This window comes from Mchenga conophoros, linkage group LG5 (assembly GCF_057382185.1).
Source record: "Mchenga conophoros isolate Kocher_MC1m ecotype Shallow Benthic linkage group LG5, M_conophoros_male_GT1.1, whole genome shotgun sequence".
Taxonomy (NCBI): domain Eukaryota; kingdom Metazoa; phylum Chordata; class Actinopteri; order Cichliformes; family Cichlidae; genus Mchenga; species Mchenga conophoros.
Genome location: NC_140530.1, coordinates 15,793,261 through 15,807,476, shown reverse-complemented (window position 1 = coordinate 15,807,476; position 14,216 = coordinate 15,793,261). Strand labels below are relative to the sequence as shown.

Genomic DNA, 14,216 nt, shown 5'->3' with positions numbered 1-14,216 from the left:
CATTTATATTACCATTGTATTACAATAGTTCCATACCATTTACTTGAATTATGTGCTTTGTAGCAATTTATGAAAGGGAGAAAGAAAATTACTGTATGAAGGCGGGTTAGTGTTGGCCCAGGAAACACCTGACAGTTGGAGGCCACACAAAGCTCTCCCTCTCCTATTCTGCTAGGCGAAGCATCAATTATTCAGCTTACTGTAAATGTGGGACAAGAGGAGGTCAGGCGAGATTCTTCCCTCCATGCTGTGGACGATGCTGACTTGCCAGAAGGGTGGTGATGATCATCATCGGGCTGATGATAATATGTTATTATCATTGCTGACACGGATTCAGTGATGGATGATGACTCACACAGAGAAACACTTGTGCGTAGAATACCTCTGCGTTGTCTTGGCTTTGCTACGAGTCTACACACACACACACACACACACACACACACACACACACACACACACACACTCTTACTCACAGAGAGAGAGACTATTGAAACATTTCAACAGGGATAAGCCTGGATGATGACACAGACAGAGCACCCTGATACAGTATAGATGAACCTGCTCACCACAGTGTTGCCATAGTAACAATGTAAGGCCTTTCGACAAGTCAGGAGGGTCAGAAGGAAGAGTTGTGATAGGAGATACGTTTTGAATGTGAACTTTGTTGCTCTCTCGCCTCTTTTTCCTCCTCAATCAATGCTACAGTGTTGGTTCGCGCTGCTGCACGATCAACAATGAAATTAAAAACTCCTCAAGGAAACTCGAGGATAAAGGTTGGTGGGGCTGACACCCACTGTTTCCTGTGAGGAATGAATGACCAGGCTGCAGACAGGAGCAGAGGACACTGCAGTGGTTCAGCAGCTGGTATGGTGCAACAGCTCAAAAACCTCTTCTGCTATGACGAGCCTGCTTATGTGTTTATGTTGTGTGCTGTTGGAGCTTATGGCAGTCCACAGTGAGTATCTAATGTTTTGTTTTTATAGTTTTGCTAACAAAAGATTCAAGCTTTCTTTGATTTAAAATATTATATCCAATCAGAGTTTTTCCACATTACTAAAACATTAGCTCCCATTCTCCCAGATGTGTGCCTAAGCTAATTTATTGAATCAATCACTCTTTTAGCAAAACCCTAAATGGTAAATTATCATTTAACCTTTCTGCAAGCACTTTTATTTTCCTCAGGAGGCAGAAGTTAAACACACCTAAAGCACAGAAATCGTTTAAAACTCTCAACTCAGCTCAAAACGGTGCATAGTTTGTTGCTAATGATGGGGGGGGGGGGGACTGATAAAAGGTAGAGTGTACATGGGTGCATGGGTGTGCTGAAGGTTGATACCAACATTGGATGGCAGCAATCTGGGAGGCAGAGGAGGGAGAGCAAATTCAGTTCAGTAATGTTAGATGGACTGTGAGCAACTGAGACAGAGTATACTGTGGATGAAATTGAAAAAAAAAAAAAGAAGGAACATGTAATATGAGTCTTATGCAATCTAAAATATATATAACATATAATCTATTTGTTCTTTTTCTTTTGTGAATGAGGGAAGCAGTAACAAGTGAAAGACCTAATGTCATCAGATCCTCTGTTGCCGCCGCGCAGAGGCTCTGATGGGTGTGTACGCTGATGTTTCAGTGCATCACCTTGTTAACAAAAAAAGAGTCTGGAGAGGGAGATGGTGGCTGGGAGTCCATTTCTCTTTTTTGCATCTTGTTTTGACATTTTTGTAGCTATCTTTCAAAATTTACAAATTGTACAGTTTCCTTTTATAATTAAGCCACTGTCAGAAAATGTTGTAAATGTTATTTGAATTTTTTTTGTGTGTTTTTAATGTTTTGGGGAAAGAATCAAAGATCTTGAGAAACGTATCTTAGTACTTACGAAAAACTCTTGGCAATTTATGTCTCAGCGTGATGATACTGAGAGTTAGTCCGTGTCTCGTTTGTGTCTAATCTTCACAAAGTCCACTTCCTCATATCCTATTCATTTTCAAAGATAAGTTAAACAGAACACGCGCAACTTATGTTCCTTTCTTGGCTTGCTAATGTTTCCATACAGGCCGTGTGCTCATGCAGAGCCGTATAGTAGGTGGTCACACCGCTGCACCAAATTCCATCAAATACCTCGTGTCACTGAAGAGCACCAGCGGCCAACACTTTTGTGGTGGATCACTAGTTCACAGGTACTGGGTCCTGACTGCAGCGCACTGCAACATCGGGTAAGAATCTTCAAGATCTGCCATTAGCAGCAATCTGTGACTTCTAAAGTTTCATGTGTCTAAAAAAATCCAACTACGGTTTATCAGTTAGTTAATTGAGTAATCTACAAACAACAGCATATACTGCAATAACTTGGTCGATCTCCTAAGTTCAAACTTTTAGCACTCAAATACTGTAGCATACCTCTAAACTCCAAAAAAAAAAAGAAGAAGCTTATGTGAAAGTAACAAATATCATTGAGCACAGCCTTCCTCTCAGTTTTATTATTTCATAAGAGTTGGTGGCTGGACGTTTCAAAGAGGTATAGTGCTATGGTAACAAGGGGATCTTAGTACGTCATAGTAAACATGCATCGATTTTCTTCCACTTATCTACTTAAGGGTCGAAGGGGGGTGGATGAGAGGCAGGTTGCCAATCTTCCTGAGCTAACACATAGAGACAAACAACCATTCAGGCTCACATTCACACCTAAAGCCAGTTTAACACCATTTAACTTAAGCCCATGGATGTCTTAGACTGTTGGAGGAAGCCACAGTAACCTGAACTCCACACAGAAATGCCACAGCTTGGATTTTGAACGCAGGACCTTCTCGCTGTGAGAGAAGAGAGCCTCAGAGAGCCACCAGCATGGCCATAGATGTAATATTTATGGGCATCCACACAGTAAGAGAGTAACAGCATCGTAGCAAACAAGGGACTGCAAAAGGTACAAGAAATTCAGCAACTTGTAGCAAGAACAAGTGAAGTAAGTAAGCAGCAACTAAGTATGTTAACTTTAAGCTCAGAGGTTATGGGAGCCAAGGGTGCAGTTTGCTTGACCGAAGGTGGTAAATACATCAGAGGGTTATCTACGTAACCTGGAATGTCCACTAGGCACTGCAGGTTGTGTGCATCATTTCCAAATGTGGGCTGGCTATACTCTACAGCCTTCATTTTTGTGAACTCAGATGTAGCTGATCAAAAGAATGGATTGTCAGCCACAAATCAAGGATGAGGATATGTACACTTCCACCATAAATCTGAAACACTTTCACAGACGGGAACATTTCTCTGGCATTTTTTCAGTACACTGTGGTTCAGAGTTAACTTGGCATGATTTTCTATTGCGAGCAGATGGTCCCAACAGATGCCTAAACACAAACATTCATTCTGCTGTGGGTAGGTAACGTCAGGACACAAACTCAACCTCTATGGGGGCCAGTGGGAAGTCAAACAGCACACAGATGCGATTTAGTCAGCTGACCTTGGCGCATCACTGAGAAAGACGGTGAAGTGTGATCTTGTCTGGATGTAGGAAATTGGCCATATTTCTGTCACACTGTCCCCATCCCCGCCTGCTCACAGTAAGCCATTGTTCACTGGCAGACAAGCAGTTCATGGTGGTCACGATCAAGCCCTGTGCACACTTCGAGTTTGACTTTGTATTCAGGTCGTTTTACTTTATCTTTGTCTTTCATTCATTTAGTAAAATACAAAAAAATAGTTAATTAAGCTTATATTATTTGTGGGAAAAGGCTTCTTTTGTTTCCTCTTTCAAAGAGATTACGATTACACGATTACATCTTTTTAGTGCTCTGTTAACAAATGTGATGCAACATGGATTTCTGTGTTTTAGGGCAGAGCAAATGATGATAGTGGCAGGCGACTACAAGGTAAACATCTTTGAGGGTACTGAGCAGTACGCTAAGCCCCGCATCTTGGTCATCCATCCCCTGTACAACAGGAGCACCAACAACGCAGACATCATGCTCATTAAGGTGCCACAGAATCGGTGCAGAAAAGTTACCAGTGGTTTGTTAAAGTTTAATCTGTTACATCTTTCTTTTTTTAAAAGAAAAACATGTTCACGTGGAAACTGTACAATTTTCTGTCCAGCTGCGGGCTCCCATGGTTCTGAACAAATACGTGTCGCTGGCGCCTCTTCCCAGGCAGGGGACAGGTGTAGCTGAAGGCCACGTGTGTCGGGTGTCTGGGTGGGGCTACAATAGTCTGGAAGGAGGCCAGGTGCCTGTCACACTCAGGACAGTCACAGTGCCCATTGTCTCAACTGCAAGGTGTAACAGCAGCGACTCCTTTAATGGAAACATCACAGCAAACATGATCTGCGCTGGCTACAGCACTGGAGGCAAAGATGCATGCAAGGTACAAAGAACAAAGACACCACCTTTCACTAATCAGGAAAAAAAAACATGTTTTTAAAAGTTTCAGCTGCAAGCTAAGTGAGTGTTGGACACCGCCGCGGCCCTCTGTGCCAAGCATGTTCATTTGATGTTTTGAAAAGGCAAGAAACTCATTTTGAAGTAATAGACTCTCAGAGGTACCATCCATGGTGATCACACAGCACAAGCTGAGCCTACTTTTATCATCTCACTTAAGAGCAAAACAATAACACAGTTCTGGAAACCTCTTTCCCCCGACAGTGTAAGGATACAGTTGATCATGTCAGTGTTGGTTCGAGCTACAAGCTTTTATTAAGGAGACATGCCTGTTTGTCCTGAAACATTACTGCAGTTGTAATAATCGCATAAGAGATAGAAAAGCAACCCTTAAAGTAGCAACACGACTGAAAACCTGGAGTTTTGCTGTAAACGCTTACATAGCAGCAAAAATAACCTATGATTTGGTTATTTGCACCGTGAAAGAGTTTCAGCCCGGTCGTTGGTGTGAAAGAATAATTTACACGAAATTCAGCGTGTGGTATGTGAGTAAGCTATGTCTCACCTTCGGCAAAGTAGAGAATGACTAGTTTAAAATAAACTCTATGTAAAACCTGTGTGTTTGACAAAGTCCTTGTGTGTTGGTTTTTTTTTCAAGCAATAATAATGATTTTTAATAATATGATTCAAAGATAAGTATTAAAACAAAAACCAGAAAGAACTTTTCTAAAGGAAAAGCAGACCAGCTGTACTCAGTCAAGTTTAAATCCATACCTTGTTGGCCAGTTGGAATTTGTCTTCACCACTACATCCTAAAAGCCACATGTGAGTATTTCACACATGCAGTGCATTATACATGAGATATGGTACTATGCAAAAGTCTTAAGCCGTCCATTATTTCTTTATATTTTGCTAAAAAGAAATGGGAAACAGGTGCAGTGAATTACTGAAACACAGCACCTGTTAGATGTTGGCTGCCTTTGTCTCTATCGAGATGATCCCACACTGCTTCAGTAATGTTGAGGTCCAGGCTCTGGGGAGGCTGATGCAATGACTGACGGTGTTCAGGTGTTTTTCTATCCAGATATGGTTTTGCTGTTTGAGATCATTGTCATCCTGAAAAACACAGTTGTTGCCATTCAGATGCTGTCTACATGGTATCCCATGATACGTCTGTGTTCATAATTCCATCACTTTTGACAAGATCACTGGCTGCAATGCTTCCACCATGTTGACGCCAAGATAGCTGTAGACAAAATTTGGATTCATCGCCCATAAGGCCTGTCACCACTGATTTTCAGTCCAGTTCTTGTATAATCTGGCATTCCTCAGTCTTTTCTCCCTCTTCCCTTACCTTAAAAATGGCTTTTTGACAGCCACCCTTCCACAGAAACCTTTTCTGATTAAGCTCTTGCAAAAAGTTTACATTTTAGCCAGATAAAACCAATTTATCTGGCTAAGGATAAATTGGTTGTTTGCTAAGTTGTCTGTTAGAAACAACCCTTATTCACATCTTGACTTAGGTGCCCCTTTAAAGCTTGTATGATTCATAGAAAAAAATGTTCTCTCATGAAACTGTGGCACAAACATGAACTGAATCATTCAGTAATAAAAGATTCTCTGTAAAACAGGTCTGGCATTAACACACTCATAGGGATGAGGGGGGCAAGGAAATGAGGTAGAGACAATATATACACACACAGGATAATATGCAGATACACAACAAGTAGGACGCACAGCTGGAAGCTATAGGAATAATGAGGTGGGGGAAGTGAACACAACGCCAGACAAAGAGAAGAACAGTTACCAAAATAAAACAGAAAGACACATCTGAATGGGAAACAATGGTTAACTTAACACGGGGGAGCACAGAAAAAGGTCAAAAGCAGATGAGACTGGAACACAAAAAAACACAAAGAGAAACTAACTCAAAGCAAATCGGAACGTCAGCAGAAACTGAAACTAACAAGAACTGAAGGCTCGACAATCAGTGGAAAAAAGAATAGATCAGACCCAAATAACACGGCTATACACCATAAGCGTCTATACAAAACATGAGCTAAACACAACTTGAAAATAACACGACAACTGAATAGACTGGAAACTGAATACTGGCTAAACAAGGAATACAGAAACTCAGCCCAGAGGGTAGCCTAAATGCAGGACTTCTTCCAATAAAGAAGCAAAATCCAAACAGGGTGCAGGAAAGGTAATTAAAAAAACGAAGAAGTCACCAAGCAGACATGAAACCTAAACATAAAACATTCTCACAATCCAAAGGAAATATGAACTCACAAACACTGAAAACCCAGGGACCAAAACCAATGACACATCCCAAATGAGTGAAAAAGCAGCCAATGCCCAAACAAAAACTTGGAAAAAATGTTTGAAAGAAAAACATGAAAATGCAATGGGTGGCTCAAGACTATTGCACAATGCTGCACATTTAAATATTGGAACATGTAAACTAATTTTTACTGTAAGAAGGGCAACAATTTCACCTTCTTATACTTAATTTTACAGGAGCTACAACTGCATAACATCATGTGGGTTATTAGCAGGGGTGCACATAAGTAGTCCGCAGGTGCGCATTCGCTGTCAAAATAAAAGACGCGCACCAGATAAAAAGTAGCAACGCGCGTTTGCGTACATAAGATTTTCTGGAGGAGGACAGACATTTGTTTAGAACTCTTAAAGATGTCGAAGAAGCAAGCTCCTTTAAGCAATTACTTTGGTGCTCCTCCACCTCCAAAGAAATGTCAGAAGGAGTCCGAACCACAAAAGAAGTGCGTATTCTCGGAAAAGTGGTTGCAGGAGGCGACCCTGCTTCAAACAAATGATGAACGCACAGAGATGTGGTGCATCTCTAGCTGACAAAAAACAGTGCCTTTTATATGTACGCAAACGCGCGTTGCAACTTCTTATCTGGTGCGCGCCTTTTATTTTATTTTCCGCACCTGCGGACCACTTATGTGCACCCCTGGTTATTAGCCAAGAAACAATAGGCCAAAGTCACAAGATAAAAACATGTTTTCTCATTATTTATTTCTGGACTTCACACTCCTCCTCGCTGTTCTTATTTATAAAGTGCTCTACAAACCTCAACATTACGGCTAACAGGTGGATTTTCCCATTTGAGTGCAGCTAGCCAAACAGCAAACAGCCACAGCTAAAGAGACAGAGTGAAAGTAGACAGTGTATCCTCGGTTTCTTCACATAAAACTCATTGTTGCAGCCAGGGGCAGCACAAAAGTGAACCCCTTAAACTGATTTTTAGTTTTAGTGTTGTTATTTTCCTGTGGGTTATTGATTCTGTTGCTAGTTAACTAACATAAACTAAAGTAAGTCTTTTAGCCGCAACCAACCAAGCACATGACGTCGCGTACTGACAGAAGATGCACTAAACATGTTTTTAAAAGTTTCACTTTAAGCACTTATTTCTTAAATCCAGCTTCACAGACAGTGTTGCAGCTATTTTAGTTTTAGGGAGCAGGGCTCAGTGGTGCAAATGAGCTGTTATATCTGTATTGTTTCATGTCCCTTTTACAGCAATAGCCCCATTTTACACGATTTCAGGTTTTTGTTGCTTGTTTTTTTTTTTTATAAGAAAGTTTTCACATTTATGCATTTTGGGAATCAGTTGATGTTGTTCTTTGAGCTAAAATAGACCAACAGCAAGTAACCTTCAATGCCTGGGATATCTGACCCACCTGGGCGGTAAATGCTTTTTGAAACAGTCTCCTATGAGGCGCCCATGTTCAGACACTTTGTATTACTTTGTGTATCATGTAACATCAGGGAAATTAAAGAAGCTTTACATCAATACTATGGTAACAAAAAACTTTTCCAGGAGTCACATTGTGAAATGGGAACTAATAGAAGGGTTTTATTGTTATTTATTACAGGGCGACTCCGGTGGACCGCTGGTGTGTGACAGACGGATCTATGGAGTTGTATCCTGGGGCAATGGTTGTGGTGATGCTAAGTTTCCTGGAGTCTACACGGCCGTGTCCAGATTCCGCCGGTGGATAGATCAAACCATCTACGGGTCATACCTGCGTTGCTTCAAACCGTGGAGATAATGAAAGGAGCCATTTGTGCCTGAAAGGAAACATTCCCATAAACACATTTAAGTTAGCATGGATAGGAAGTGGTTCTGTTGGAAGCTGCAGTGGCTGTTGAGAAAAACATTGCAGTGATAATTCAGATCACCTTTTGAATATAGTTAAACGCTGGATATTCTGAAATAATTACTATGATTATAGGATTCACTAGAATGTGCACCGTTTACAGTTACTGTAAATGTAATAGAGCTCACAGATTTGTGAAAGTTTTTTGATGCCAATAAAACACTCTGGGGCTGGTGTGGAGTTGTGTCAGCTCTGAATGCTGAATGACAAAAATCAGTTTTGGTCATAGTTTGACTTTTGTACAAAAAAGATAAATAGAAAGATCTGATCATGTACTTTCTAAAAAAAAAACAAAAACACAAACACTTATTTTTAATCAGTTTCTCGTGTGGTATACACTCAACTAGTAATTCATTAAATGCTAAAACTTGCTTGGACCCCATTTTTTCGTGGCACATCTTAAAGGTGCTCTACTGGACTGAGTTCTGGTGACTGTGGAGGCCATCTGACCACGCAGAACTCATTATCACGTTCAAGAAACCACAGTGAGATCATCTGAGTTTTGTGACATGTCCAGTTATTCTGCCTTAACAAGTTATCAGAAGATGAGTACATTGTGATCATAAAGGGATGGATGTGGTCTGCAACAATAATCAGGTAGGCCGTGGTGTTTAATCATGCTCAGCTGGTACAAAAGGGGCTTAAACTGTGCGAAGAAAATATCCCCCACACCATTACATCACCATCAGTAGCCTGAATCACTGATACAGCTACGCTGTAATATGTTGCGCATTCAGAAATGCTCTTCTGCGTACCTTGATTGTAACAAGTTGTTATTTCATTTCTGTTTAAAAGCAGGCACGTGCCTGTCTGTACTTTGAAATCCTTCCCCCACAGCTCGCACTTCAGAGCCACGTGTAGCACCCTTTGGTTCTACACCTTGCTGCGTGGCATCTCCCTCAATCTTCCCTCCTGCCTTCCTGTCTCACTGTGACTCTGATAAATGCAAGATAGCAAAAACAATGAAGGATTTGAGGCAGCATTTGAGTCAGTATCTGATGACAATATATGGAGTCATTTATTTGAACAAACCACACCCAAACAGGCCTGAAAGAGAAGTTCATCTGAGTTTTAACTACTGCAGTGTTTATTCTTTCTTTTTGTTTTTGAAAATCTAATTTAACTAGTCATAAAGCTCTAATTCCATGAAGACATACTTGAGCCAAGTTCAGTATAATGTTAGCATCAAACCTTATTCAGCAGCTGCACTGAAGCTTTAGGAAAGAAAACATGACAAATACTTGATTTAGCAGACAAAAAAATAGAATTTGCAAGAAGAAAATGCACTCTTTCCCAATCCAACACTCTCAAGGGTTTACTGCTACTATTTTATCAGGTTACTTGTCTTCATTGCTTGGGAGCTTTAAGACCAAAAAACAGTCTTGATGGCGATGTAACCACATTTTGTGAAAAATATTGTTCTTTGAGATGTTCTCATATGAAAGAAGGATCCTCTGATAAAATCATTGTAACCTCAGCTCCGAAGGGAGGAGGTGTGTCATGACGGCACATAAAAGTTAGCTCTGCTGCAGGCTCCAATATCATTTTTCATTTCATTGTCTGTGTAATGATATTTAGGGAAGTTCCTCTGAGAAAGGATAGTCTATCTCAAGACTGAATACCTGTCCGTTCCTCCATGCCCTGTCTGTTTTGTAAGACAGTCCATTGTACTGTCATACCTATAGAAGTGAGATTAATGCAAACAGTAGACAGCAGTGGGTGGTAAAAGAAGTTCCAGAGGAATCAGTTTAACCAAACACCTTTTCAGGCTTTCTCTGCTAACATGAGGCGAAATGTTCTCAGTGTGGATCCTATTATACTATTACAGCATATGTATTTGGAATAATTATGTTATGAAGAAAAAAATTCATACATACTGTTTTCTTTCTGGGGGGTCTACTTGATATTTAGCCATCGTTTCTGTAACATGGATTATATTTTAAACAAACACAGTCACTGCTTTTTTATGCTAACCTTCGTGCTTTTCACTCCAAAATGCTGATGTGCAGTTTCCCGAGATACTGTGGGCGATAACGTGAAAACAGCACCAGGGCCTCCGCTGGGAACTTAAAGTGCGCCACGGGGCCAAAAGTCACATCCCAGCCTGTGAAAAGACTGCCATCATCTGGTGAGGTTTGACGGTCTCGTAAACCCCACGAACCCTAATAATAAAAATCTGAAAATTAATAAAAGAGGCTCGAGTTTTTAATATTTCGTGCTCGTCAACTGGTGGCGCAATCGGAATTGCTTCCCCCCCCTCCACACATAAAGATATGAATCGATTCCCATTTACGTGCCACCTTCGAATTTCAAATCGCCATTTGTTTTTATTGCGTCCACATTCGAGGAGAGAGGAGCATTGGCAGTACTACTCCACCACTCCAACTGGACTTGGCTTCTCTGGGCTGCACCAGAAAACCCCCGAACAGCTCCCTCGCCAGGTCTCCCCGGGATCCGTGTTTTGCATCGCTCCTCAATTTGCATTTCTTCCTCAGATTTTCCGTGCGACGGGTTCAGCCGCTCAAAACCAGCGGGCGCTTCACGGCTCGGTTATACGCGCGCCTCCATTTCCAAAGCAATACGCACAGAGAGAAAGCCCGTGGATTTTTTCTCCCCCCATTTTCTTTTTTCTTTGAATAATGTTGCCGAGGCTCCACGAGCAGGGAAACTGAGGACATTTTGAGTTACTGATATTTCTGTCGCGCACCTACGGAGACAGACACGTGTCTTCTGGGCACGCAGAAAGGGCTAGGTCGTGCCAGCAGATTTCATTGTTTATTTTCCCCTTTTGTTTTTTTTACGAAGGAGCCGGTTCAAGCTTGGCGACGAGCTATACATTTCAGTTTGTGCGCCTTGGTGATAAAGACGCATTTGGAGATGTCGGAAGTGTTGCCTTTCAACGAAGAAAATATGAGTCATTATGGAAATGAGGGCGACGAGGGACACCTTTCCTTCACCTGTCGTCTTCAAGACACCAACAACTTCTTCAACGGCTCACAGAACAAACGTCCGCCGAAACTCGGGCAAATAGGCAGGAGCAAACGGGGTAATTATATAATTAAGGCGTTTTCGCCTGTATGGTGATGTGGTGAATGCGCACATCGGCTGTTAGTGCAGCATATTTAAGGATGTTTGCCTGAGAAACCAGATCAGCAACACTATTGCCTTGACGAGATGTTTAGTCGAGTGTATGGTCAGCGAACCAGTCTGCTGTTTGCATGCGTGTGTATTGTTTTTTTTTTTTTAATTATTCTGTTCGCATTGCTACACAAGTTGGATGCGCAGTGCGTGCCGCTAAATGCCTCCTGAATCTTGCTCAACAGAGTTGTGCTGATTGTCCCCTCCCAGATGAATGGCTGAACGAATTTTCTATGCAGTGTGATGGAGATTTTTGTGTTTGCATGATCAAGTCAGGCTGGCCATGTATGTGCTTTTGTGTGTCCTGCATTCCTGCATATCTACCAAGGTAGATAGTCCTTGAAAACTGAGGCTCAGTTGTGGTGGCACAGACATTTAGACAGACATAGTTCTATATACAGTAGTGCACAGAGACATGGGCAAACACAAAGACACATAAGACTTGCACCTGTGGGTGCACAGCCGACACTCGTACACAGTCACACCTGCACATTCCCAAATATGCATCAGAGGCGCCGATGCACATTCGTGGTTATCGCGCTCTTTTTGCATGGGCTTACGCTCTCATGCATGCACAAATCACTTATGCTCATACAGTTGCAGCACTAACGATTCAGGGCTTTGACACCCTTGTGTCGATGTTGAATTTTCAAGACGCCACACCAAGATGAGTCCCCCCCCTTCCCCTCCCCTCATTAACTCTCTCCCCTGTCATCCACAGTTGTGATTGAGGATGAGAATGGCGACGACGAATCGCAGAAAAATGGAACAGAGAAGACCCCGGCAGAGGCTTAGAGTGGTCAGCACACCACCCCCCTCAAAAGACACTCTTTAAATTTTTTATGGCGATATTTACCAGTTTTGATCCAAAGACACTGTATATAAGCACTTTCTCTCATGTGGCAGCAAGCAGCACTTCCACACCCTCCTCTCCCAGTCAGTCATGGCTGTCCGGATGACACATGCTGGCAGGGGTGGGAGATGGCAGCAAAGGAGACCCCCAAGTGGACCCTCCCCCCTCACTCCCAACACACACTTACACTAACACACACACACACACCCTCAACTACAGGGTTTTGCCATAAATACAAACGCAGGGGAAGGCAATGGGGAAGGGGGAGGGCAAGGGGTGCAGTGGTGGGGGTGTTAAGGCAGGAGGCAATGCTGTCGAAATGCAGAAATCAGGGACAGGATACAAAAAAAAATCTAATATAAAACCTAAAGCACACAATTCTCCTATATCTTATCAATCAAACCTGTGGTACCATTTGTTCTGCTCTTCATTTTGAGCGAGGGCAAATGAATAGCAGTTTGTAAATATGGAAAGGGTAGCCCATATTTTCTTGCACAAAGTGGGAATTGGTAAACTGGTTTGTTTCGTGTTGAAGACTTTATTTATTATTGATCCTTGGGAACATGTCTTTTGCAGTGACTTAAGGCCTGAGGGAGTGTTTTTTTTTGTATGTTGAGAAAACTGTGAGCAAACGAGAGTGATATTTTTTTCACTTAACAATTCTTGATGTTGCCTGAGTGTTTTTTGTTACCATACTTTGCAGCTAACGAGTCATTTATATACCGTGTACCTCCCACCTGTTTGTAAGCTTCCCAGGCTTTCACCTGGATTGGTTGATACTGTAACTTGACTGTACACACCTTATTGATAACAAAAAAAAAAAGACTATTTATATTGCATTGTGCATTATTGTGTGTGCCAAATCTCATGAGGGATATACTGTACCGGACAAGTTGTTATTTTTCGTGCTTTATACATTTACTCGTTGAGTTTAATTGTTTTGTTGGATTGCCATTTTTTAGGGCTCTTTCTTAAAACACTGAAATACCGACTCATGCATGGCAAATATAAAATCATGCATGCATGGCAGAAAATTCTGAAAATCTTGTGTATTCTTGAAGCACCTCGTATACAGCTTTGAATGACAAACCTCGAGAAACAGTCTTAACTCTGCGTTGTACTGTACGATTCACACTGATTTGTACAGTGGCCTAATATCTTGTAATAAAGATTATGACAAAGTACTATTTACTGTTAGTGTTGATTGTGGTTTACAATAAGGAATGATGTACTTGATGTTGCTTTTTTTTTGTTAAAACTGTTTTAAATCTGTAGCAAAAACACAAAAAATATAGTTTTGTATAAGAGAGACATTAGCAGATAGCTTGGCTTAAAATTTTGGATATGTTCCTTGTACAGTTTCTCCTGTTGTTATTGGATTGCCTATCTGGCAAGTCAGCATTTTCCACTGTGAGAAAGTAGCATCCTACTCCTTGGAAAGAGCAGATATGGAAGGAGACGGCATGATGAGCGAGTAATCCCATCAAAGAGCCTGGAATCGAAACTTTGTAGCGATTTGTCGAAAAGGAAAGTTGACACACTGCTTGGACAACTGCACAACAGACTCTGATCTCATGAAGTGCTACAGTACTGCAAATTAATTTGTGGGGAAAATGTACACCACTGCTTCCCAATGCAATAAATGTCTGTTTGCATTTAAAA

At 41.5% G+C, this 14,216-nt stretch overlaps 2 protein-coding genes and 1 long non-coding RNA gene across 3 annotated transcripts; 2 read left to right on the top strand and 1 right to left on the bottom strand.

Annotated features, from left to right (window-relative positions):
• Nucleotides 1–746: 746 nt before the first annotated feature.
• LOC146574027 (trypsin) lies at nt 747–8,736 on the top strand. The gene is made up of 5 exons (XM_085273580.1): nt 747–955; nt 2,057–2,216; nt 3,833–3,974; nt 4,093–4,359; nt 8,279–8,736. The coding sequence occupies exons 1-5, from the start codon at nt 814–816 to the stop codon at nt 8,453–8,455; spliced, it is 888 nt and encodes a 295-aa protein (XP_085129706.1). The 5' UTR covers nt 747–813; the 3' UTR covers nt 8,456–8,736.
• LOC146574028 (uncharacterized) lies at nt 4,103–6,021 on the bottom strand. Its single transcript, XR_014892454.1, has 3 exons — nt 5,728–6,021; nt 5,334–5,489; nt 4,103–4,289 (listed from the first exon to the last, which is right to left on the bottom strand). It is a non-coding gene; the product is annotated as an uncharacterized LOC146574028 (long non-coding RNA).
• A 2,253-nt stretch (nt 8,737–10,989) lies between the features above and the next one.
• Nucleotides 10,990–14,216, top strand: camk2n1a (calcium/calmodulin dependent protein kinase II inhibitor 1a). The gene is made up of 2 exons (XM_085273581.1): nt 10,990–11,609; nt 12,423–14,216. Exons 1-2 carry the CDS (start codon nt 11,441–11,443, stop codon nt 12,494–12,496), a joined length of 243 nt encoding a protein of 80 aa, XP_085129707.1. The 5' UTR covers nt 10,990–11,440; the 3' UTR covers nt 12,497–14,216.